Here is a 24,622-nt window from a genome sequence, read left to right as displayed (position 1 = left end):
TCATTTAATGCCTTATTATCTAGATTCTAAAAATTAACATATGGAAGTAGTATCTTTCTTTTAAATCACTGTGTATCAAATATTTTTGAGTCATTGTGAGGAACCTCTAGGTCGATGCTTGCTTAAAAATTTATTTAGCTCACACATACTTCTATAACATTTCAGAAAGAGAAAAAGAGAGCCCTTTTTAGAATTAGAAACAAGACTTTTTAAAAGAAGGAAAAAGCAATATGATTCAGGGGGCAGAGTAACCAGACAGTAATGAGAACCTCGCATATAACTAAAGGCTGAAGATCAGCATCAGGGATATAGGAGACTGCTTTAAAATTCTTCAAAACTGAGTGTTTATTTCATTAGTTTCATTTCCATAGAAATACATAATTTACTGCACCTTGGGTTATATACGCTCTCTCAAGTAACTATGGCTGGAGAAACTTATCAAATACTGAGGAAGACGCACACAGTTCATTTTAAAATATACCCTCTAGGTATTTTAGTATCCTGTAAAGCTTAATGGGGACACAAAACAGCACTTTTTTTTTCTGAAAACAATACATTTGGCTGAAGGACTTTAACATTTTGTCTTGTTGCTCCTGAGAGCAGTCACACACAGAAGGGACAGCTGGGGGACAAAGAACACCCTCTCCAGACATGGATGAGTCCCCTGGCAGAAAGCTGATGGAAAGGCATTTAAAATCTATTCATTTCTGCTGTTTCCTAATGAACTAAGCCAACTGCTACAGATAATTCACATATCAATAATGGACTGAGATCATGACTGTCTCATAGGATAAATAAAAGCCTAGAACCATGTTTTTCCAATTTGGTAGCAGTTTTGATAAAACAGCACTCTAGACAAAATTTGAACAGTTTTAGTCATTTTAGTAAGCAGGTCCTCATTCATATAGTTTATATATGGTTGTTGTTCGGTCGCTAAATTCTAACTCTTTGCAACCTCATGGACTGCAGCACACCAGGCTTTCCTGTCCTTCACTATTTCCTGGAGTTTGCTCAAATTCATGTCCACTGAGTCAGTGATGCCATCCAACCATCTCATCCTCTGTCGTCCCCTTCTCCTCCTCCTTCCCTCAATCTTTCCCAGCATCAGGGTCTTTTCCAGTGAGTCAGCTCTTCACATCAGGTGGCCAAAGTATTGGAGCTTCAGCCTCAGCATCAGTTCTTCCAATGAATATTCACTGGATGGTTTACATATAATTGAGTCAGAATGGACTCAGTTATAACTAGTGATAGAAGGACCACCACCAGACCAAGACTGACCCTTAATGAAGGATCCTAGGACCTTATTGCAGCTCTCAAATTTAACCAAAACCCTTCCTGCTGAGTCTCATCCACGGGCCACTCCAGGTAGGTCTTGGTGTTCATGATCTTCCGCAGCTTACAGAAGCGCTGGGGAATGGCCTTCTTGTCAATGGGCTCCAGCAGAATCAGAATGGCAGCATCATTGTTCTCATCAAAGAGACGGAAATGGGAGAAGTCCAGCTCATACTTGCACCACTCGCTCTTCACAAAGTTCTCCGAAAGCACAAAGATGGTTTTGTGGCTCTTTTCAATGGAGTCAATGATATTGTCGATAATCCACTTGCCAGGAATGAAGTCTCGCTTATGAAGACACAGCTTAAAGGGAGGGTTGAAGTGCTCCAGCTCCTGGACCATGAGGTTCTCCACCCAGTAGGAATCCTGCTCGCTGTAGGACACGAAGGCATCGTAGCAGATGTCCCTGCGGGGAGCCTTCCTGGGCTTCCTCTTGGCCTGGAGCCAGGCCCACATCATCTTCATGTACCACAGTCCATGGAAACGGTGACACAGAACCCCCGTGAGCAGGAGCAACAGGAAGAGGGCACAGCACGCGGCGGACACCACAGCCGCCCTGTGGCATTCAGAAAGGGAGAGCCGGGCGTCCTGCACCCGCTGGCCCCGCACGTGGGAGGGAGAGTCACAGCGGTACTCAGTGGGCCAGTCGACCAGGACACGGCCCAGCGCCTGCTGTCCCTGTGTGAAGGACAGGAAGTCACAGGAGCAAATGAAGTTGTTGCCACCGGCCTCCAAAGTCTTCAGCTGCTGAAAAGAATCAAGTTGTTCCTTTGAGAAAGTATTTATTATATTTCTGCTAATTCTCATAACTGATAACACGGGTAAGAAGGAGGCATCTGGTAGAGTCTTCAACTTATTTCTGGAAATATAAAGTTCTTTGAGTTGTGGCAAAATCAAAGAAAATGAATCGAGATTGTTATTGCTAACATCTAAAATTTCCAAGGTCTGGGGAAGGCACTGGGTTAAACTGTGTACCCTTGTGCTGGATAAGTTCAACTGTTTCATTTTTCCTGGCCACCGACAAGTTTCAGGCATTGAAAGAAAATTATTCTTACTGATATCAAGGTTATTCAGATTTTCCAGAGTAAGCAAAAGTTCTCCCGTTTTTTCTAGTGATTTCAAACGATTCTGCCTTAAAACCAAGGTTTGAAGGAAGGGCCAGGCATCCTTACAGGCTGAGTTTTTCAAGGTTTCTTCAGACATTAAGTTTTCACTGAGATCCAAATATTCTAATGATTTTAAATGTTGTGAAAGTAAACAAGGAACCAGAAAAACCTTACTGTTTTCTATTGTGACTCTTTTAACTTTGCCTGTGAGTGGATATATACTACTGAGATCATGAAATAAGAAAAACTGTGGAATATGCAACTTCCGTATTGTTAACGTCTCCACGTTACCTAGGTGTCTAATTCTGTCCAAACTCAGTGCTCTAAAATCGCCAATTCCATCATGGGTACAGTCATCAAACTCTACTTCTAAGATCCCAGAAACATAGTTAAACAGTTTGACAACTTCGACAAAACTTTCATCGGTGAATTGCACATTTCTAAATATAAGCTTTTTAACAGATGTATTCATTTCACTGATGGATGCTTCTGAAAAATGGAAAGTGTGCAAATTAGTATCTCTCAGTTCTAAACAATCTAAGGAACTTACAATATCTACAAGAATGTCCACGAGTAAAACAGGCTGCTTCAGATGTAGAATCAGATGGCTAATGTTCTGGATTGACTTTAAACTCTTTGGCACATATATCTGCAGATTTTGAGCACTGATCTCAAGCTCCTCAAGAAAAATCAGTCCAGTGAAATCCTTTTCATGAATCTCAGTGAAGCTGTTACTATTTCCTACTTTCAGGGTCCGCAGATTTGGGAGATGAGAAAAAAGAGATGTTTCCCCAAGTGTTTTGTATACATTTCCCAGTAAGTTTAAGAATTTCAAGACATAAAGGGACCTGAACCAGGAGGATGATAAGTTAGATAAGCGATTATAGGATAAATCCAAATATTCAAGATTCCTCAGGTGAAAAAAAGAATCTTCCTCCACTGTGTGAATTTCATTGGCCCCCAGCCTCAGAGTCTTCAGGTTCACACACCTCTGCAGGTCTCTGTTGCTGACATAGGTGATCTCGTTGTTGGACAGGTCAAGGCTTTTCACACCGTCCGTGAGACCAGAGGGGATGGAGTTTAAAGATCTGGAATGGCCATCGCAGACACCAGTTGGGTCACAAGACAGAGAAGAAGCCTGATGAGAGGCTCCTTCCGTGGACAGGATGATTACAGCCCAGACCCACGCTGTCCACAAAGCACGTGGCATTGTCCAGTGATTTGACCTACAAAGAAAAGAGGTTCAAGTGAATGACTGTGTTTGACATCATGGCTTAATTCCAGTTCTTGAGAAATGTTCTGTAAGATATAAAACATGGGACTTCCCTGGGGTCCAGTGGTTAAGAAGCCACCTGCCAATGCAGCGGACTCAGCTGCACCACAGCTACTGAGCCCATGTGCTGTAAGTACTGAAGCCCATGCACCTAGAATCCATGCCCCACAATAAGAGAAGCCACCTCAATGAGAAGCCCACACGCAGCAACACAGACCGAGCCAGCCATAAATGAATGAGATATAACACACATCAGCTCAGTTCAGTCACTCAGTTGTGTCCGACTCTTTGTGACCCCAAGGACTGGAACACGCCAGGCCTCCCTGTCCATCACCAACTCCCAGAGTTTACTCAAACTCATGTCCACTGAGTCAGTGATGCCATCCAACCATCTCATCCTCTGTCATCCCCTTCTCCTCCTGCCGTCAATCTTTCCCAGCATCAGGGTCTTTTCAAGTGAGTCAGTTCTTCACATCAGGTGGCCAAAGTATTGGAGTTTCAGCTTGAGCATCAGTCCTCCAATGAATATTCAGGACTGATTTACTTTAGGATGGACTGGTTGGATCTCTTTGCTGTCCAAGGGACTTTCAAGAGTCTTCTCCAACACTACAGTTCAAAAGCATCAATTCTTCACACACACACATATACACCAAGAAATAACCAAGAGGGAAATGGAATGTATGAATAGGATAAAAAATGAACTTCCTAACACCTCCAACAACACTAACACAGGTAGACTGCCACTGAACAATGACATAAAAAGCACAGTACCACCTGGGAATATGGAGCAGGACCAATCATGGATTGAAAAATGAGTAAATGAATTATAGAGGATGAAAAAGCAAGCAGTTTAAGAAAAGGGCTAGGCTTAACCAAGTGGATTTACCACCTCCAACTTGTACCCTTCAGATCTTCCACTAGAACACATCTCTTGTCTGACCTAATGCCCCCAAGAGTTAGAGGTCTCACAAAGCCAAGTAACAGCTCTCTCTGACCACCTTTCACTAGAAGCAGCTCCATGAAGAGTGTGCTCTTTAACCAAAAGAAAAAGGTTCCATGCTCTTCAACCTGTTTTGCACCTAACAACTAGCAGACAGGAGGGATGCTGAGAATCCCAGGCAGAGCAAGGGGGTTTGTTGGGTTGAGGGACAATCAGACCATCAGAACTTTCTCTTCCTGAGAAACTAAGTGCAGAAAGCAGTGTTTGACTCGGTGTGTGTGTGTATGTGTGTGTGCGTGCGCTCACGCGCGCGCACGCGTGCTCAGTGGCTCAGTCATGTCTGACTCTTTGCAACCCCATGGACTGTAGTTCACCAGGCTCCTCTGTCCACGAAATTCTCCAGGCAAGAATACTGGAGTGGGTTGGCATTTTCTCCTCCAGGGGATCTTTCTGACCCAGGGATCAAACCCATGTCTCCTATGTCTCCTGCACTGCAGGAAGATTCTTTACCTGCTGAATCACCGAGGAAGCTGTTTGACTCAGTACCTTTTTCAAAAGATCATTTTGGGGAAACAACAATACTACCTTTGCCAGTCCTCACACGTCCATCTAAGGGTGAGTGTGCCTCCTCACGGCTCTCTATTCCGATCCGATGTCTACGCATATGTCTTTGTACTGGCAACATTACATATATGACTCATCTTCATATCCAGAAGAGCAAGGCCTTCCTCCTTGTTCTTCTTTAAGTGAGCCTTGGTTAGTCTTGGCCTTCTGTATATTCTTATGAACTACAGAATTAGCTCAGAAGTTTCAAAAACAAAATCCATTGATTTTTAATTGGCAATACCATCAATCTATAGATAATTTGGGGATTATTGACATCATTATATATTGAGGTTCTCAATTCATGAGCATGATATATTTCTATTTATTTTGGTCTTCTTTATTGCAATAATACCTATGATTTTTCCATACACAGGTCTTGAGCATATTTTTGTGATATTTATTCCTAGGCATTTGACACTTTTGAAGTTTTAAAAATAGTGTTACTTATATATGGCATATACCTATAGATACAGAGAAATTCAATTAAATTTTACGTATTTACCATGCATTGAGCAACCTTGCAAAACTAATTCAGCAATTTTCACAGTTTATAAATTCCTGTTTATTTGCTACATACATAATCATATCATCCAGATATAATGATCATTTGATTTCCTTTTTTCATTTGATTTTCTTTTTCCTTATACTTTATTCTGTTTTTTAGTAAATGCTGAATTTTATCAAATTCTTTTTTTCTTCCTATAACTATTGAGATAATAACATTTCCTTCTTTACTTTGTTAATAAATATTGGTGACTACACAGATAAACTTTAGTGTTAAGGCAACCTCGCATTTTTAAAATAAACCCATTTGTCTGGATGTATTATCCTTAAGAATGCTCAAACTACCACACAATTGCACTTATCTCACTCGCTAGTAATGCTCAAAATTCTCCAAGCCAGGCTTCAGCAGTATGTGAACCGTGAACTTCCAGATGGTCAAGCTGGTTTTAGAAAAGGCAGAGGAACCAGAGATCAAATTGCCAACATCCACTGGATCATCGAAAAAGCAAGAGAGTTCCAGAAAAACATCTATTTCTGCTTTATTGACTATGCCAAAGCCTTTGATTGTGTGAATCACAATAAACTGTGGAAAATTCTGAAAGAGATGGGAATACCAGACCACTTGACCTGCCTCTTGAGAAACCTGTATGCAGGTCAGGAAGCAACAATGAGAACTGGACATGGAACAACAGACTGGTTCCAAACAGGAAAAGGAGTACGTCAAGGCTGTATATTGTCACCCTGCTTATTTAACTTATATGCAGAGTACATCATGAGAAACACTTGGCTGGAAGAAGCACAAGCTGGAATCAAGACTGCCAGGAGAAATATCAATTACCTCAGATATGCAGATGACACCACCCTTATGGCAGAAAGTGAAGAGGAACTAAAAAGCCTCTTGATGAAAGTGAAAGTGGAGAGTGAAAAAGCTGGCTTAAAGCTCAACATTCAGAAAACGAAGATCATGGCATCTGGTCCCATCACTTCATGGGAAATAGATGGGGAAACAGTGGAAACAGTGTCAGACTTTATTTTGGGGAGCTCCAAAATCACTGCAGATGGTGACTGTAGCCATGAAATTAAAAGACGCTTACTCCTTGGAAGGAAAGTTATGACCAACCTAGATAGCATATTCAAAAGCAGAGACATTACTTTGCCAACAAAGGTCCGTCTAGTCAAGGCTATGGTTTTTCCTGTGGTCATGTATGGATGTGAGAGTTGGACTGTGAAGAAAGCTGAGCGCTGAAGAATTGATGCTTTTGAACTGTGGTGATGGAGAAGACTCTTGAGAGTCCGTTGGACTGCAAGGAGATCCAACCAGTCCATTCTGAAGGAGATCAGCCCTGGGATTTCTTTGGATGGAATGATGCTAAAGCTGAAACTCCAGTACCTTGGCCACCTCATGTGAAGAGTTGACTCATTGGAAAAGACTCTGATGCTGGGAGGGATTGGGGGCAGGAGGAGAAGGGGACGACAGGATGAGATGGCTGGATGGCATCACCGACTCGATGGACGTGAATTTGAGTGAACTCTGGGAATTGGTGGAGAAGGCAATGGCACCCCACTCCAGTACTTTTGCCTAGAAAATCCCATGGACGGAGGAGCCTGGTAGGCTGCAGTCCATGGGGTCGCTAGAGTTGGCTAGAGTCGGACACAACTGAGCGGCTTCACTTTCACTTTCCACTTTCATGCATTGGAGAAGGAAATGGCAACCCACTCCAGTGTTCTTGCCTGGAGAAGCCCAGGGACGGGAGCCTGGTGGGCTGCCGTCTATGGGGTCGCACAGAGTCGGACACGACTGACGCGACACAGCAGCAGCAGCAGCAGCTGGGAATTAGTGATGGACAGGGAGGCCTGGCGTGCTGCAGTTCATGGGGTCGCAAAGAGTCGGACATGACTGAGCGACTGAACTGAACTGATTATCCTTTTTATATATTGCTGGATTTTGTTTATAATATTTTGTTTAGAATTTCTGAATCTATACTCAGAAATAAAATTGCCCCTTGAATTTCCTTCCTCCTAATGTTGTTAAATACATTAATTTAACAGTTACAGAATGATTCAGATTTTCTTTTTATTCTTTTGTCAGTTATGTTTTTCAAGGAATTTATCAAATTTTCTCCTAATTTGTCAAAGTTACTGACATAGTTACTTACATCCTCTTATTATTTTAATGTCTACAGGACCTCTATTCTATTCCTTAGATGAGTTATTCATGCCTGCTTTCTTTCTCGATTGTCTTGCCAGAGGTTTATCATCTTTATTAGCATTTTCAAAAAACCAACTTTTCAGTCGACAGAGCCTCGATTTTCTACTTCATTAATTTCTATTCTTATATTACTATTTCCTTCCTTCTGCTTTCTCTGGATTTATTTTAATGTTCTCATTTGAGTTTCCTTGGCCCCATGTTTCCTCATTCACTTTCAGCCGTTCTTCACTGCTGACATACCCACTTCAGGTCATGGATTTTCCTCTGGGCACTAGTTTAGCTGTGTCCTCCATGTCTCTCTCCACTCAGTTCTTTCCATACTTTGGTCTCTTCAAGTTTCAGTCTAAACATTTTCTTCTGATCTGTTTTCTAGTTTATTTTTCTTTCTTCAACTATGTTTAATTTACTGTTAAATCTATCCACTGATTTTAAATTTTTTTATTATTACAGTTTTAAGCTATATAATTTCTATTTGGCTCCTTTACACATCTGCTATGTCATTGTCATAGTTTCAAATGCTCTGCCAAAATTTTCAGCCTTGATTTTTATCACTTTGAACACAGTATCACAGTCTGACAAGCTGCAGAGCATTTTTGACAGCCTCAGAAGACAGGGAGTTAAGTGTTAAGGTCTGGGGCAGTCATGGATTGGATAGGAAAGGCCAAATTAGAGGAAGATAAGTCCTCACAGAGGTTCCATCACAGCTCTGATTTATCCAGATGGCTCAGGCAGCCTCAATCTCTGAATAAGGACCAAGATCATTTCTGGAATGCTAGTGCTCATGGGTACCTAGCACTAGGTAGCAAAGGAAAATTTGCTTCAGAAGAAGACAGCATCATCCTAGGCCTCAGACGTCATTTGAAAATCTGAAACAAGTTTTCAGATACAATGTCCAGTATAAAACAAAAACAACCAGGCACTAACGGAAGCAAGGTAATAAGCACAAGAAGAGCAGAAACAGCAGACAATAGACACGAACCCACAGAGGCCACAGATCCAGCATTGTCCCCACCTCTAAAACTAACAGAGTTAAGATGAGATGACTATTACTGTTTGCGCCTATGTCTATGCCATTGTCTTCTTGCTTAATCAGTTGTTGGAGGAAAAATCCTCTTAGTATAATTTTACTGAACAACCAAAATTTACTTGATTTTTGTCCACTTTGTAAGATAGTACACAAATCTTAAGGAATCTATACCAATTTTTTTTATTATACTAAAATTTAAAGTCAAATATGACTATGCCAAAGCCTTTGACTGTGTGGATCACAATAAACTGTGGAAAATCCTGAAAGAGATGGGAATACCAGACCACCTGACCTGCCTCTTGAGAAACCTGTATGCAGGTCAGGAAGCAACAGTTAGAACTGGACATGGAACAACAGACTGGTTCCAAATAGGAAAAGGAGTACATCAAGGCTGTATATTGTCACCCTGCTTATTTAACTTCTATGCAGAGTACATCATGAGAAATGCTTGGCTGGAAGAAGCACAAGCTGGAATCAAAATTGCCAGGAGAAATATCAATTACCTCAGATATGCAGATGACACCACCCTTATAGCATAAAGTGAAGAGGAACTAAAAAGCCTCTTGATGAAAGTGAAACTGGAGAGTGAAAAAGTTGGCTTAAAGATCAACATTCAGAAAACTAAGATCATGGCATCCGATCTCATCATTTCATGGGAAATAGATGGGGAAACAGTGGAAACAGTGTCAGACTTTATTTTTTGGGGCTCCACAATCACTGCAGATGGTGACTGCAGCCATGAAATGAAAAGACGCTTACTCCTTGGAAGGAAAGTTATGACCAACCTAGATAGCATATTCAAAAGCAGAGACATTACTTTGCCAACAAAGGTCCGTCTAGTCAAGGCTATGGTTTTTCCAGTGGTCGTGTATGGATGTGAGAGTTGGACTGTGAAGAAAGCTGAGTGCCGAAGAATTGATGCTTTTGAACTGTGGTGTTGGAGAAGACTCTTGAGAGTCCCTTGGACTGCAAGGAGATCCAAGCAGTTCATTCTGAAGGAGATCAGCCCTGGGATTCCTTTGGATGGAATGATGCTAAAGCTGAAACTCCAGTACTTTGGCCACCTCATGCGAAGAGTTGACTCATTGGAAAAGATTCTGATGCTGGGAGGGATTGGGGGCAGGAGGAGAAGGGGACAACAGAGGATGAGATGGCTGGATGGCATTACTGACTTGATGGACGTGAGTCTGAGTGAACTCTGGGAGTTGGTGATGGACAGGGAGGCCTGGCGTGCTGCGATTCATGGGGTCGCAAAGAGTCGGACACGACTGAGCAACTGAACTGAACTGATGCCCATTTTAAAATTTTTCCTAGCTTCTTTTTCTCTTTAAAAGGTGAAATGTATATGAGTAGAGGTCTTGGGCTATTTCATATAAATATTATATGACACCTATTGCATGACCAGTTTTCAACAAATAATAATTATTGATGATGCTAAAACTATGGTTAACAACTTGATACTTAAGGTCAGAATTACTTGTCTCTCCTCACATTTCCTCAAGACATTATAGCAGGGGGCAGAGAACTCTTCAATGTAAGACACCAGGAAAGGGAAGGGATGCTCAAGTTAGATGGAGTGGAGTCACATCTAATGAAGGTTGTGGACCTGCACAAAGTATAAAAATCATGTGCCTAAAGAATTCAGAAAGTTGCCAGAGTGGTGAGGAATTATTGGTCCCAGACTTAGGATAGAATAGGAGTCTGAGGAGTAAGCCTGGCGTTAGAGGTGACCTAGCTGAGAGGAAGCTGAAGCCCTGTGGCTCAGAGCGAAAGCAGGAGCAGACTTCTCTCCAGGGCAAGGGCTGGGATGCCTAGGTGAAGCCGGACTGGAGAGGGACAGGCTGGTGGCCAGATGCCTGGCAGAGAAGTGCAAGTGGGCTCTCCATAAAGCCAGGCACAGAGAAGAGGCTACACCTTCTGTGAACAGGGCCCTCACAAATCTCTGCCCTCTGACCCTCGGTCTCCACCTGGCTAGAAGCTAGCATCCTAGAAATCTCCCATAAGGTCTGCCACAAATGCTGGTATGGATCCAAATATTAAAAGATATCAGTTTAGTTCAGTCACTCAGTCGTGTCTGACACTTTGCGACCCCATGGACTGCAGCACACTAGGCCTCCCTGTCCATCGCCAACTCCCGGAGTTTACTCAAACTCATGTCCATTGTGTTGGTGATGCCATCCAACCATCTCATCCTCTGTCGTCCCCTTTTCCTCCTGCCTTCAATCTTTCCCAGCATCAGGGTCTTTTCAAATAACTAAGAATTTTTCAGAATTAAAGAAAAATGTAAGTTTATGAATTATCAATGTATATTAAATCCCAAGCAAAAAAAGAATAGAAATTTCTCATCTAACCTCAAAACAATGGAATAATAACCCCAAAGGGCTGAGAAAACATACCTGTTAGTCTAGACATTTACATCCATTTAAATAAACATCCAAGAGTAAAGCTAAGACATTTCCAGACATTAAAGACCAAAAAAAGAATTTTATGCATAGACAGTTGTTAAACCTGGTAAGAATAGACAGCAAGAAGCAACAACCGGATTTTTTTAAACATAACGATAGATAAGGAAGAAGACAGCACTCAGAAACTCAGACATGCCTCTTGTGTATGAGGACACAGTAATGTAAATTTTAAATGATATTGTGGAGATAAGAAAAATTTTTTGACAAGCAATTTACTTAAAGATATTTATGAAGAGGTTACACAAAGATGCCACATATAATTAATTATGCTCAATCACCAAAATCAAAACAAGATATTTAACCAATCAAATCAAATTCTTAAGTAACACAATGAAAAAAAATTAACTGATGGCTTAGAAACTTTCAAAACAAGCTGTCAACTTCAGGCAATGTTTGTAAAATGCGTTCACTACAAAAAGTTTAAAGATACAAATGTTTTCTGCTCAGAACAGGAAGAAACAAAATACTGGTGAATAAGGATATCTGCCTTTTTTTTGTCTCTACTTTCAAGTCAGGTCATCCTACTTCCCAGTTGCTTTTTGCCAAGATCTGAGTTAGCAACATTGCAGGCCGTGCAGAGGAGACCTTCTACAAGATTACAAGCATCTCACCCACCTGAACTGCTCACACCCAGAACAATTTCTCTCTATTCTCCCAGATTTCTTTTTTCTCCCCAAACAGGAAAAATATTTTCCTGCCTGGGATAGAAGTTCTAAACACAAGTTCTCATTTATAGAGGTTGAAAGGGCGTGAAGCCCACCCCGGGGACAGAGGCCAGGCTCGGGGTGCGGGGAGCGAGAGTCCTGGGCAGATCCGAGTCCTGACCCTGTCCCACTTCTGAGCCCTGGTGGGAAATCCCAGCCCTGGAAGCTGGGTTTCTGCGGTAAGCATGAGCGCAGACGCACCTGTGCACCCTGGAAAGCTTCCACCTGGGCCCCGTCACAGCCGCTCCGAGTGAAGGAGGCGGGAGCGGCCGGGGCAGGCACAGCGGCCGGCGAGAGGGCGGCCCTTCGGGGAACCTTGGCCACCGCCCCTCGCCTCCGGGAACGCGGCCGCCCGCAGCACGGAGCCCCGCTAGGAGGCTCGAGGGCTCTGCGCTCCGCCGCGGCCCGCGGACACCCGGACGCCGAGGGCTGGGCGAACCCCGGCCACGCCCCCGTCCCTTTCCGGGCGGCCCCCGCTCCTCCCCCGGACTGCGCGAGCGGGGCGGCGGGAACGTCGCGGCCTCGGGGCCCAGTGCCCCACTCTCCCCGGGACCCGCGCGGCACGACGGGGGTCCCGGGTGCCACCGACCGGGAAGCAGGGATGCCCAGCGCCCGCGTCCGCGCTCGGCCACGCTGGGGCCCTGCCTGCTTGGCCACCCGCCGGGTCCGGAGACGACTGCGGAGCGGGGATGCCGGCGGATCCTAATTCCTGCCCGACGTACCTGGGACTTGAGCGGCCTTGCAGCGCCTTCCGCAGCCTCCGGCCGGGAGCGGCGCGGGAAGAGCGCGCGGGACCGTGCGCACCCCCTCCTCGCGGGTGAGGGACCGCCGGTTCCGCGGAGTGCGCGTAACCCCTGCGGCCCAGCGTGCCGCCGCGCTTCCCCACGGGCTCCGGCGAGGACCGTGACCCAGGTGCTGCCCGCACAGCTGCCGGGTGCTGCCCGGGTCGGAGGAGGGCGCTGGGGCCCGGGTTGCAGGGAGATGCTTCACGCCTCCGTGTGGGATTCCCCCACCACAGTTAGATTTCGAAACCAACGAGAAGGCTTATAACCCAACCAGTGTTTTCCTGAAGCCTCGAGCACTCAAAGCCTCTTATTACCCTGAAACACTCGGTCTTTAAACTCCACCTCTCCATTCTTCTGCACCCATGGATGCCCAAATTCAGGCTCACCCCTGCCCCTACGCCCTCTTCAACACTATTTCCGCGTCAGCATATCTACACGGCCCACCTCCACTCTCAAGGTTACAATCTCCTGCATGAGAATAACTCATCAATCACTATCCAAACCAACGCAGCAAAATTTTGCCTGAAGAGCAGATAAGAACGACACGGAATTTAAACATTTCAATCCTGTGGCGGTCCCTTTGTGGTGCGCTGACTGTCCGTCCGTAGCTGCCTGCCACCTGCCATCCCTGCTCTTATGGTGAAAAGATGTGGACTCCCACTTGCGTCTACGATTTGAACCTAAGCATTTCCATCCTTGTTTCTCAAAGTGGGTAATTCCCAAAACAAACAGCCTAGTTTGGCTTTCTTCTTTGCCACAGAAACTAGTGAAGCGTGTCTGTAAGGGAAACGAACTACCTTAATAGTCATAAACTACATTTTATTTTCATAACTACATTTGCCCTTCCTAAATTGAGATCAGAAGCTGAAGAAGCATTCTTGTTCCTCTTTGACACAGGAGGAAATGCCATGCAAATTCTAAGTGGCAGAAATGAGGTTTTGAAACCAGAATTTTACCCGAAACCAAGGTTTCTTTCTGTTACCCTATTCTACATGCCTAGTCCTCATTGCAATGGCACCCCACTCCAGAACTCTTGCCTGGAAAATCCCATGGACGGGGGAGCCTGGTGGGCCGCAGTCCATGGGGTCGCTAAGAGTCGGACACGACTGAGCGACTTCACTTTCACTTTTCACTTTCAGGCATTGGAGAAGGAAATGGCAACCCACTCCAGTGTTCTTGCCTGGAGAATCCCAGGGACGGGGGAGCCTGGTGGGCTGCCGTCTATGGGGTCGCACAGAGTTAGACACGACTGAAGCGACTTAGCAGCAGCAGCAGCAGCAGTCCTCATTAAAGGCTCCAATCTCAGGCAAACTTAATCTACAGGCATGAACCTGAACTTGAGAGGGTGGAATCTGGTTTTCTGTACAGTTTACTGATTACCTGTGGACTTTTCTCCTCATTCCTGACCATCCTGGCTCTCCAGTTGTCGGAAAGACTTCCTTCTTATTACTTCAAAATCCCCACCCCCACCCCTTCCTCATGATTTCTCAAGTGGATCCTGGGGAAAACTTCCTTCCAATTTTTTTGCCCTGAAACTAAAACCTCTGTTCTTTCTCTGTGAATCTTTTCTAGTAGAGCTGCCTAGATTGACTGATGTTATTGCTTTGTAATCCCAAAGTCGATTAGAATATTCTGACAAAATAAGGTAAAAATCATGTATTTACCACAACGTATTACCGGTGTCATCTCCTCGCAATGAAGATTTCTCCTCACTCTCCTCAGAACTCCGCACGTTCTACTCGGGCACATCTTTGTACGTGTTCAGTTCTTCACGTTTTCAAAGCATTTTCATATGAATCTTTTCACTTGAGTCTCCCAATAGCAGGTGAAATAAATAGTTTTGATATTATAACACCTTTCGGTTCAAGTGATTAAAGAATTTGACTCAAGCCATATGGCTCACAGCCAAGTGGCAAAACCCAGGTCAGAGTCCAAAATACCTTAGACTCTTTTTGGTAGAAAATCAGACCTTCTCTAACTCAAAACTTATTTAACCACAAAACATTTTTTTAAAAAAGAAAATGAACACAATATGAAAGTGTATTCACTTAAATATAACTTTAATGGTATCCATATTTTTGAGAATCTGACTGAAATTCTAAAATGAAGTTATCAAAAAACACAGTCTGTGTCTTATTCACATAAAATATTTTGTACTAGTTAAAGAAAATAATAAAAAATAACATCCATCAAAAATCGCTTAATGAAAATCTGCTGTAATCCTTGCAGATTAATTAATTAATCTGTATATTAATTAATATACAGATCTTTGTACACAAATAATCATTCTTCAAAATGTTTCTACTTTGAACAATGTCAATAACATCTGTAATTTTTGAAGAATAGAATTTAATAGTCCCTATGTAAAATGAATATAATCAGATTGATTGTATTCTTTGCAGCTAAAGATGGAGACGCTCTCTACAGTCCGCAAAAACAAGACCGGGAGCTGCGTGTGGATTCAGACTTAAACTGAAGGCAGGGAAAACCACTAGGCAATTCGGGTATGTGTGCTAGTGGTTCAGTCGTGCCCGGCTCCTGCAACCCGACAGACTGCGGCCCGCAGGCTCCTCTGTCCATGGGATTCTCCAGGCAAGAACACTGGAGCGGGTAGTCATTCCTCCTCCAGGAGGTCTTCACCCAGGGATCGAACCTGGTTCTCCTGACTAGAGGCAGATTCTTTACCCACTGAGCTACCAAGGAACGACTTAAAAATCCCTTATGAGTATACAGTGGAAGTGACAAATAGATTCAAGGGATTAGATCTGATAAACAGAGTGCCTGAAGAGCTATGGATTGAGGTTCCTGACATTGTACAGTAGGCGGTGATTAAAACCATCCCCAAGAAAAAGAAATGCAAAAAGGCAAAATGATTGTCTGACAAGGCCTTACAAATAGCTGAGAAAAGAAGAGAAGGGAAAGGCAAGGGGAAAAAAGGAAAGTTATACCCAACTAAATGTAGAGTTCCAAAGAATAGCAAGGAGAGATAAGAAAGCCTTCCTAAGTGAACAATGCAAAGAAATAGAGGAAAACAATAGAATGGGAAAGACTGGTGTTGGAAAAGACTCTTGAGAGTCCCTTGGACTGCAAGGAGATCCAACCAATCCATTCTAAAGGAAATCAACCTTGAATATTCATTGGAAGGACCGATGCTGAAGTAGAAACTTCAATACTTTGGCCACCTGATATGAAGAGCAAACTCATTGGAAAAGATCCTGAAGCTGGGAAAGATCGAAGGCAAAAGGAGAAGAGGGCAGCAGAGTATAGATGGTTGGACGACATCACTGATTCAATGGACATGAACTTGGGTAAACTCCAGGAGATGATGAGGGATAGGGAGGCCTGACATACTGCAGTCCATGGGATCGCAAAGAGCCGGACATAACTTGGCGACTGAAAAACAACAACGTTGCTAACATCTAATATGCCTAGTGTCTGGGAAACACTGAGTGTTAGATTCTACTTAATATTTGCATTGGATAAATTTTCTGGCCACTGATAAGATTTAAGTGAAGAACCAAGTGGACACTGACCAAATTCAATGTTAGGTTTTTCTAAAGAAAGTAACATTCTCCAAAGTTTACATATTATTTTGTTTTAAATGAAAAGTATGTGGGTAGCACAAGGCATCCTCTGAACTGTTTTCAATTATTCTCCAATCATCAAGTTTTCACTGAGATCCAAGTATCCTGTGGATTTTAAATATTGTGAAGGAAGATATGACATTGAGCAGACTTTGGCACTTTCAACCGTGAATGTCTTTAGTTAGTATAAAAAAGCATGTCTTTCAAGTTCTGTCATGGTGGAAAATTCTCATAGCTAAGTTCTCGTTATTACAGTTTCTATTCAGCCTGGTCTGATCATGGAATTTCAGATATCTGGTTATCCATTTTCCATTTTCCTGAAGTACAGTCTTCCAGTTCTACATCCTCTAAACAGATTTTCAAATCATCTTGTTTAATAGCTACAACTTCTTTAACTATTAGTTTTTTCATGGGCCCGAATGTGAGATTGTCTTCTGTTGCCTATGATCTCATATGAAGAGCAATATTTTTCACTTTTAAACATTTTGGAAACTTGGAAGATTTACCAAAACCTTCAGAATAAAATTGACCTCTTCATATGTGGTCAAAAGGTACAAATTCTCAGTTATATCAGATGCATAAATTCTGGGAAAGTAATGTTCAGCGAGGTGACAATAATCAATAATACTGTTATTATAACTTTGAAAGTTGCTAAGAGAATAAGTCTTAACAGTTCTCAACACAAGAAAAAATGGTAGCTGAAGTGATGGATGTTATTAACATGCTGGATATTATGTAAAAAGGTTGTAATAATTATTTCACAACACATATATCAAATTATTTATAATAATAATATCAAAATTATTGTTGTTGTATTATTAAACTAATACAGTATTACATGTCAATCATATCTCAATAAAACTGGGAGCTGGGACACATTGAGATGCCACTGCCTGCTCACAGTGGTGTTGTCAGTCGTGTCCGACACTTTGTGACCCTGTGGACTGTAACCCACCAGGCTCCTCTGTCCATGGGATTCTCCAGGCAAGACTACTGGAGTGGGTTGCCATTTCCTTCTCCAAGAGATCTTCCCCACCCAGATATCAAACCTGCATCTCCTGCATTGACAGGCAGATTCTTTACCACTGAGCCACCAGGGAAGCCCACATGCTCACCTGAATGGCTAAAAAAAAAACAAAGACTGACAATGCCAAGTGTTGGTTAGGACATAGAACAAATGTTTTCATACGTTGCTGTTGGCAGTGCAAAATGACACTCCCCAAAAGTTTGAAAGTTTCTTGTAAAATTATAACATCTTATCAATGACTCAGTAATCTCAATCCTGGGTATTTACCGACTAGAAATGAAAAACAAGTCCACAAAAAAAGCATGTACTTTATTCAGAGCTAGAAACAACCCAAGTATCTATCAACTCGTGAATAGATAAATTGTTGTATATCTATACCATAGACGACTGCTGCTGCTGCTGCTGCTAAGTCGCTTCAGTTGTGTTCGACTCTGTGCAACCCACCAGACGGCAGCCCACCGGGCTCCCCTGTCCCTGAGATTCTCCAGGCAAGAACACTGGAGTGGGTTGCCATTTCCTTCTCCAATGCATGAAACTGAAAAGTGAAAGTGAAGTCGCTCAGTCGTGCCCAACTCCTAGCAACCCCATGGACTGCAGCCCACCAGGCTCCTCCGCCCATGGGATTTTCCAGGCAAGAGTACTGGAGTGGGGTGCCATCGCCTTCTCCTACTCAACAATAAGAAGACAGAGGTACTGAAATATACAAGAACTGGATGACCTGAAAAGAATGATACTAAGTGAAAGAAATCAGACACGGGCAAATACATAGTATAGAATCCATTTATATGAAATTCTACACAAATCATGACAGAGAGCAGAGATATCAGGAAACCAGCTTGGGAAGAGGGCTGACTATCGGGGCCACAAAGGGGCTGTGGGACATAATGGAAGCGTTCTGCATCATGACTGCGATATCGGTTACGCGACTGTATGTCTTTGTCAAGCTCATCAAACGGCACTTCTGAGATTCATAAATTTTATTCTATACAAATTATCTCAGTAAAACTGAGTTTAAAGAATCCTCTTCTCTCCAAGAGCAAAGAATGGGTATATCAGGCCTCCAAAATAGAGGACCATTTGTCTGCTTTTTATAGAAGGAAGGAGAAAACATCTAATTTCTCCAACAGGTCATTCTGCCTTGCTTATGAAACATCTACTTTTACCTTAATAAGTTTACATTAATTTCTCACTTGCAAGAGATCTAAGGTATTTCTTGATGGAAAGAAAATTATTTCTTAAGTAGCTCAGGAAGTCTAAACCACACAGAAGTATAAATCATAAAATCTTCTAATATCATATTCAGATGGCTTTGTTTCTTCTGGAATGCTCATTTTCAGCTTTCTGTCTTGCCAATACTACTCCGTGCATAGTCAGAGCAATTCATCACCCAAATTTTACAAAATCCATTCCAGGACTAGACTCATTGGGCTACAGTGATTCCAGGAATTAATATATTCCTAGACCATTCCTGATGGCCTAAATGTTCATTCTTTTAAAGAAGAAAGAAAGAAAAAAGAAAGGAGGGAAGAAAGAAAAGAAAGAAAGACAAAAGTTCTCAGAGCAAAATTGACTATTTCATCTGTTAGTCCAAGTGACTGGTCTAAATTGATTTCAAACTTGTTGGTACATATTTCTAAGGATCAGAAGCATCAGTCTTAAGTTAATTCAGAGCATAAAGCCCATAAAAATTTGTGATTCTTTTTTAGTTTAAAGAATTTGTAAGTATTTCAGGAATCTACAACTTGGAAAGATGAAAAAAGAGGGAAAGAGACTTTTGTTCAAGTTCTTTGATGCACTATCCCAGATGAAAAGGGCCAAACCACGAAGATGACATATGAGGTCAGTTGTTATGAGTTAGATTCAAATATACAAGAATCCAGACAAGGCAATAATCTTCACCTGTTGCAAGACATATACTAGACGACAGACAAGGAGAGTTCAAATTCTCATACAGCAGCTGGTTGTGGCTGGAGTATATTTCATGAGGGCATGGCCTTTGTGCTCATCTGTACAGTGACGCCTCAGCAGCCCTGAGAACGCAGGAGGCGCTAGTCAACTATTACTTGTTGAGTAATGGGTTGATGAGTCTTTTCGGAGCGTTAGTTGGGTCTAGAGGAATGGAGTGTGGACATTACAGACACAGTGAGACTTCAAGGGACAGAAATGTGACCAGTGACTTCTTGCCCCAACTTCCTATCCTTGCCACATGATAGCTGACCTTGTTTAAAAACAAGAATGAAGAAATGTTGGTGTATTCTTTCCAACCACAGAGTCAGACGAAGCCACTAGTGAGCAGCTGGTATCATTTTAATTCTGCGTGGCCTCATCCATCAGGAAGAATAGGGAAAGAAGGCAGAATTTTATCAATTTCCCAGTTCTTTGGAGCGCCTGGGGAAATATGTTGAAATATTTTAAGAATCAGATAGTTGCTAAACCCAACCATGTGATGTGACAACCTGCGTAGAAGTCGCTGCCTTCCGTGTGGATGGAAAAAATGAGCTCATGATAATGACTCAAACCCAGGGACATTGCTGTGTGACCACTGCCTTCTCTAGCTTCAGTCCTATTACGAAGCACAAACAGGGCTCAATGTGTACCAACCACGGTCACAGACAAGAATATTGACAGCTTCATAATCCATATCATTGGCCACCTCTCTATGAAGGAATTCACAAATTATGTATGATGATGTAATGATTTCTTATTTGTGTTACCTTTCAAAGCCTGGAGGTTGCTGTCTTCTTGGACACTGTATGGACGGTTATGCTTGACCCAGAAAGTTTCTGGATGCAAACTCTGGAAGACTTTAATTAGTATTTACATTAATATTTTGTGTTAAGGAATCCGTGAGTATTTGTTTTTTAAAGACTTGTCACTTTTTTTTTTTTAATTTGGCCTATTAGAGTCAAGGTCAGGCTTGTAATTCCAACTTAAAATGCTTACTTCATTTATTGTGATTTTAAGCTGAAATTTTTCATTGTTTGTATAAACATGTATCGAAGTACTTGTCATACATTGAAACATTTAACAGAGTTTACAGTTTATCATTCTTATAAGTGTATTAGTTATATAAGCATTGTTTAAGAACTCAGTAAAGTTTTACTAAGTCAAACTAATACAGAGAATATCAAATACATTACACTTATAAATGCTGCTAAAATTATTTAGGCTTAATTAGCAAAATTTGTAAACAGGATCAAACAAAAGCCAAAGTCCCTTTTAAAGTGATGTTTAAATTTGGTAGATTTATGAATAGTGGAACCTGAACACTTAAGGAAGGACAAAGTTTTTAACTTGGCAAAGTTAGTCATTTAGATATTAAAATCATACAGCCAAAGCAAATTTCCAAATTCTCACTTCTGCAGACAAAGAAATTCTGAAGACATTTTTTAAAAAAGCCAACGCTGACAAAATTAAATTTGAGTCACTAACTAAAGTCTGTCGTGTCTTTCCTTCCTTTCCTGCCGCCTATCCCTGCGCTTCCTCGGAGCTGACTCAGCTTCCTGACCTCAGACCTTGTCTGCTGGTCTGCTCCTGCGTGTCCTGCTCATGTCCTTCCTCCCTCCCCTCAGCTGTGGCTTCCCTGAACTGTCAGTCACTGGGACAGATTCAACTGCGTATCCATTATTTACCACGTACTATTAACAGCGCCAGGCCTCTTAGATTTCTAAGAGATGATTTGAACTAAATCTCAGTTTATACGATGGGATTAAATCTATAGGGTTAAATCCACAGTGTCCCCCAAAAGGCATCATCAGACCCAGGAACTCCACTTCCTGAGATGTGAGAGCCACTGACTCTTATCTCCCCAGCTATTTGTAAGAAAACCAGTTCCTCTGAAGTTCCAGGCTCACACACACCATTTGACCTCATAGCCTCTTTTGTCTCCCCATCTGTGGACCTCCTATTCCTTTCCTTTCACTTGTCAAAGACTTTGGCACTTGCTCTTAGACTTCTTAAGATCTACCAGGAGCCCAGATTCCCTGGTCATAGAGATGAGCTCCTCATCACCTCTCGGTTCCTACACCAGCTCCTCCTCCAGACCTGCTCCCCGGCACTACCTCAGTCACCCCCTGAACCTGGACATCACCAACAGTTGTCCAAGTTCAAAATGACTCACTTGGCCTCCTGCATCTTTCTCAGGATCCACTTGTCCTGCCTCTTCTTCCAACTCATTGGTCATTTCTTGCCTTCTCTTTCTTCCTTCTTTAGATTCAGGCCAGCACTTGGCACAAGCTGGAGCTCACAGTGGAAGGGCTAGCAGACCCTGGGGTTCCTATTCTCTAAGCATTCTACGGAGAGTCATACTTGACCCCAAATTTCTGGTTCCCTGGGTTTTTCCCCCTTTTTGAAGGGAAAATACCAGCCTGAGTGCGGCCTCCCGATGGTCTGAATATGCATGTGCGCTGCACAGGGGCACCAGAGTAGCCAGCAGGAAGCCTGGGGGAAGTTGGGATGATGCAGCTCTTCTGACTTCAGAATCTCTGAATCACCCTTTCCTCCCACACAGGCGGGCTCTTTTGTCAATCGTGTCACCACAGGGTTGAAGGAGAGGGCTTTCCTTCCCCCCAGTCTCCAGACTCTTCCCTGTCCTTCCATATGAACAATTGGAAGCACCATCACCACCACCAGGTTCGATCCCTGGGTCAGGAAGATCCCCTGGAGAAGGGAATGGCACCCCACTCCAGTACTCTTGCCTGGAGAATCTCATGGACAGAGGAGCCTGGCAGTCTATGGTCCATGGGGTCACAAAGAGTTGGACAAAACTGAGTGACTAACATTTTCCCTGCCCCTCCATATGAACAGCTGGAAGCACTGTGACCACCACCTCTGCCAGCACCATGCCCACCGTCTCCATCGTCTCGGCGTCCCCAGCACCATCCCCACCGTCACTGCGTCCCCAGCACCATCTCCACCGTCTCCATCATCTCGGCGTCCCCAGCACCATCCCCACCGTCACAGCGTCCCCAGCACCATCTCCACCGTCTCCATCGTCTCCGCGTCCCCAGCACCATCCCCACCGTCTCCACCGTCACGTCGTCCCCAGCACCATCCCCACCGTCTCCACAGTCACGGTGTCCCCAGCACCATCCCCACCGTCACTGCATCCCCAGCACCATCTCCACTGTCTCCATCGTCTCAGCGTCCCCAGCACCATCCCCACCGTCTCCATCACCTCAGCGTCCCCAGCATCATCCCCACCGTCTCCACCGTCACGGCGTCCCCAGCACCGTCCCCACCGTCACAGCGTCCCCAGCACCATTCCCACCGTCTCCATCGTCTCAGCGTCCCCAGCACCATTCCCACCGTCTCCACCATCACGGCATCCCCAGCACCATCCCCACCTGCCATAGAGACTCTCACTTCTCCTTCAGGTCTCCACTCACCTTCACTTCCCTTACTCTTCAACCTAGATATGTGTATTCTTCCTTCATAGAATTTAGCTTAGATTGCAGCTAGATTGCAACTAGATGCTCCCATGTGTGTGATTAATGCCCGTCTCTCTCATGAAGCCATAAAAAGAATTGTTTGTTTAGCTCACTATTGTATTCTTAATGCTTACCCAGTAACTTGTATATGGTATGTGTTCAATCAAAACTTTTGAATAAATCAAGATACTCAGGAGATAAAGAACTACAAAATGGAGTGCAGAAAGAAGCTTGAAGAACCGAGGAGAAGTCAGGAAACACTATCAAATTTGGCAGGTAGATTCCAAAAGAAAAATGGAGGAGTGGGAGGTAGTTCCTTCTGTTGAGACCTCATTTTGTGTTAATATCTCTGCTTGTAGTTTAATGTGTATTTGTTTAATGCTTTAACAAGTCTATGAGGCAAACATGACCTGCATTTTAAATATAAAGCAGGTCAGAAGGGTTTAGGACTTGCCAAGTGACATAGTTAGGACTGGAACCTCAGTCTGTGTGATTTCAAAGTCCCTATGCCACGCCTGTCACTAGATCTCCATAGACAACTTCCTATGCTTCATAATCTTGCTTGTCTGAGTAAGGATAATATTATTCAATGAGAATGTGAATGAACACTCAAATCATAGAAAAGGCTAGAGTTTTTATAGTATGTATGTGTGTATATGCCCCTATTTTGTTGCAAGACTTCTTCATACAAATATTGTCCATATGAACTGCACAATTCAAGTGTGACTGCCTCATATGAGACTCTTAAGCAAAACAAACCTTGCCTGAAATGATATCATTTACTATCTCGAGAAGGAAGTTAAGTGATTTTTATGAATCAATATTCATTCCTGGCTTACAACAGCGTTTCACTTATTTTCTGCATACATACTAAAATACAGGTTCATAAAAAGATGTTATTCTGGCTCTAGAGGACTTACATGAATCACTGCCATAAGTCAGCTTCTGGACGGACTTAGGGCGGACATCAACCATGACCCACGCACAGCACAAACACAGATCCAAAGCCGAATGGACTGGTTTTCAGGACTCGGTACAGCCGGTCACACGCCTCCTCTGCAGCCTTGCGGGGACAGTGCAGCACGGCTTGTGAGCGCAGCAGCTTTGCCTGAGAGACGTAGGCTCAAATCTTGCCTCTTCCACAAGACTCAGGTTTTATGTCTGTTACAAGGCCCCAAACCTGGTAAGTGCTCAGTGTTAGCTGCTGTTTTCAACAAAGGCCCCAGTATTGGAGGGGCTTCCCTGGTGGCTCCGTTGGTGGTCTGCCTGCAGCGCAGGAGACCCAGATTTGATCTCTGGGTCCAGAAGATCTCCTGAAGAAGGAAATGTCAGTGCACTCCAGGATTCTTGCCCGGGAAATCCCATGAACAGAGGAGCCTGGAGGGATACAGTCCATGGGCTTGCAAGACTAAACCATCACCACCAGCAGCATTTAAATTGTGGGGATTTAGTTCCTGCTCTAGTTTGCTGTAGGTCAGTCAGTCTAATCAAGTTATTGATGGATCCGGAAATAAATAATGAGAACATTTGTCCTGGGGGAAAGGAATCTCACATAGTCACTTGCTCTGCCCACAGCCACCTTTCTATTTCCGATTCAAGGGGCCACTACCTGTAATCCTCCCCCACCCCGA

The 24,622-nt window shown here is 43.3% G+C and overlaps 2 protein-coding genes across 9 annotated transcripts; one reads left to right on the top strand and one right to left on the bottom strand.

Moving 5' to 3' along the window:
- Positions 1–320: 320 nt before the first annotated feature.
- TLR2 (toll like receptor 2) lies at positions 321–21,976 on the bottom strand. Of its 8 annotated transcripts, XM_044929846.1 has the most exons (3): positions 21,683–21,974; positions 2,989–3,664; positions 321–2,079 (listed from the first exon to the last, which is right to left on the bottom strand). In XM_044929846.1, exons 1-3 carry the CDS (start codon positions 21,736–21,738, stop codon positions 1,294–1,296), a joined length of 1,518 nt encoding a protein of 505 aa, XP_044785781.1. In that variant the 5' UTR covers positions 21,739–21,974; the 3' UTR covers positions 321–1,293.
- On the top strand, positions 20,287–23,103 carry LOC123330024 (vegetative cell wall protein gp1). Its single transcript, XM_044930575.1, has 2 exons — positions 20,287–20,408; positions 22,369–23,103. Exon 2 carries the CDS (start codon positions 22,404–22,406, stop codon positions 22,914–22,916), a length of 513 nt encoding a protein of 170 aa, XP_044786510.1. The 5' UTR covers positions 20,287–20,408; positions 22,369–22,403; the 3' UTR covers positions 22,917–23,103.
- Positions 23,104–24,622: the final 1,519 nt, after the last annotated feature.

This window comes from Bubalus bubalis, chromosome 17, assembly GCF_019923935.1.
Source record: "Bubalus bubalis isolate 160015118507 breed Murrah chromosome 17, NDDB_SH_1, whole genome shotgun sequence".
In the NCBI taxonomy this organism is placed as follows: domain Eukaryota; kingdom Metazoa; phylum Chordata; class Mammalia; order Artiodactyla; family Bovidae; genus Bubalus; species Bubalus bubalis.
The sequence above is the reverse complement of the archived record's forward strand: the minus strand, read 5'-3'. Positions and strand labels throughout refer to the sequence as shown.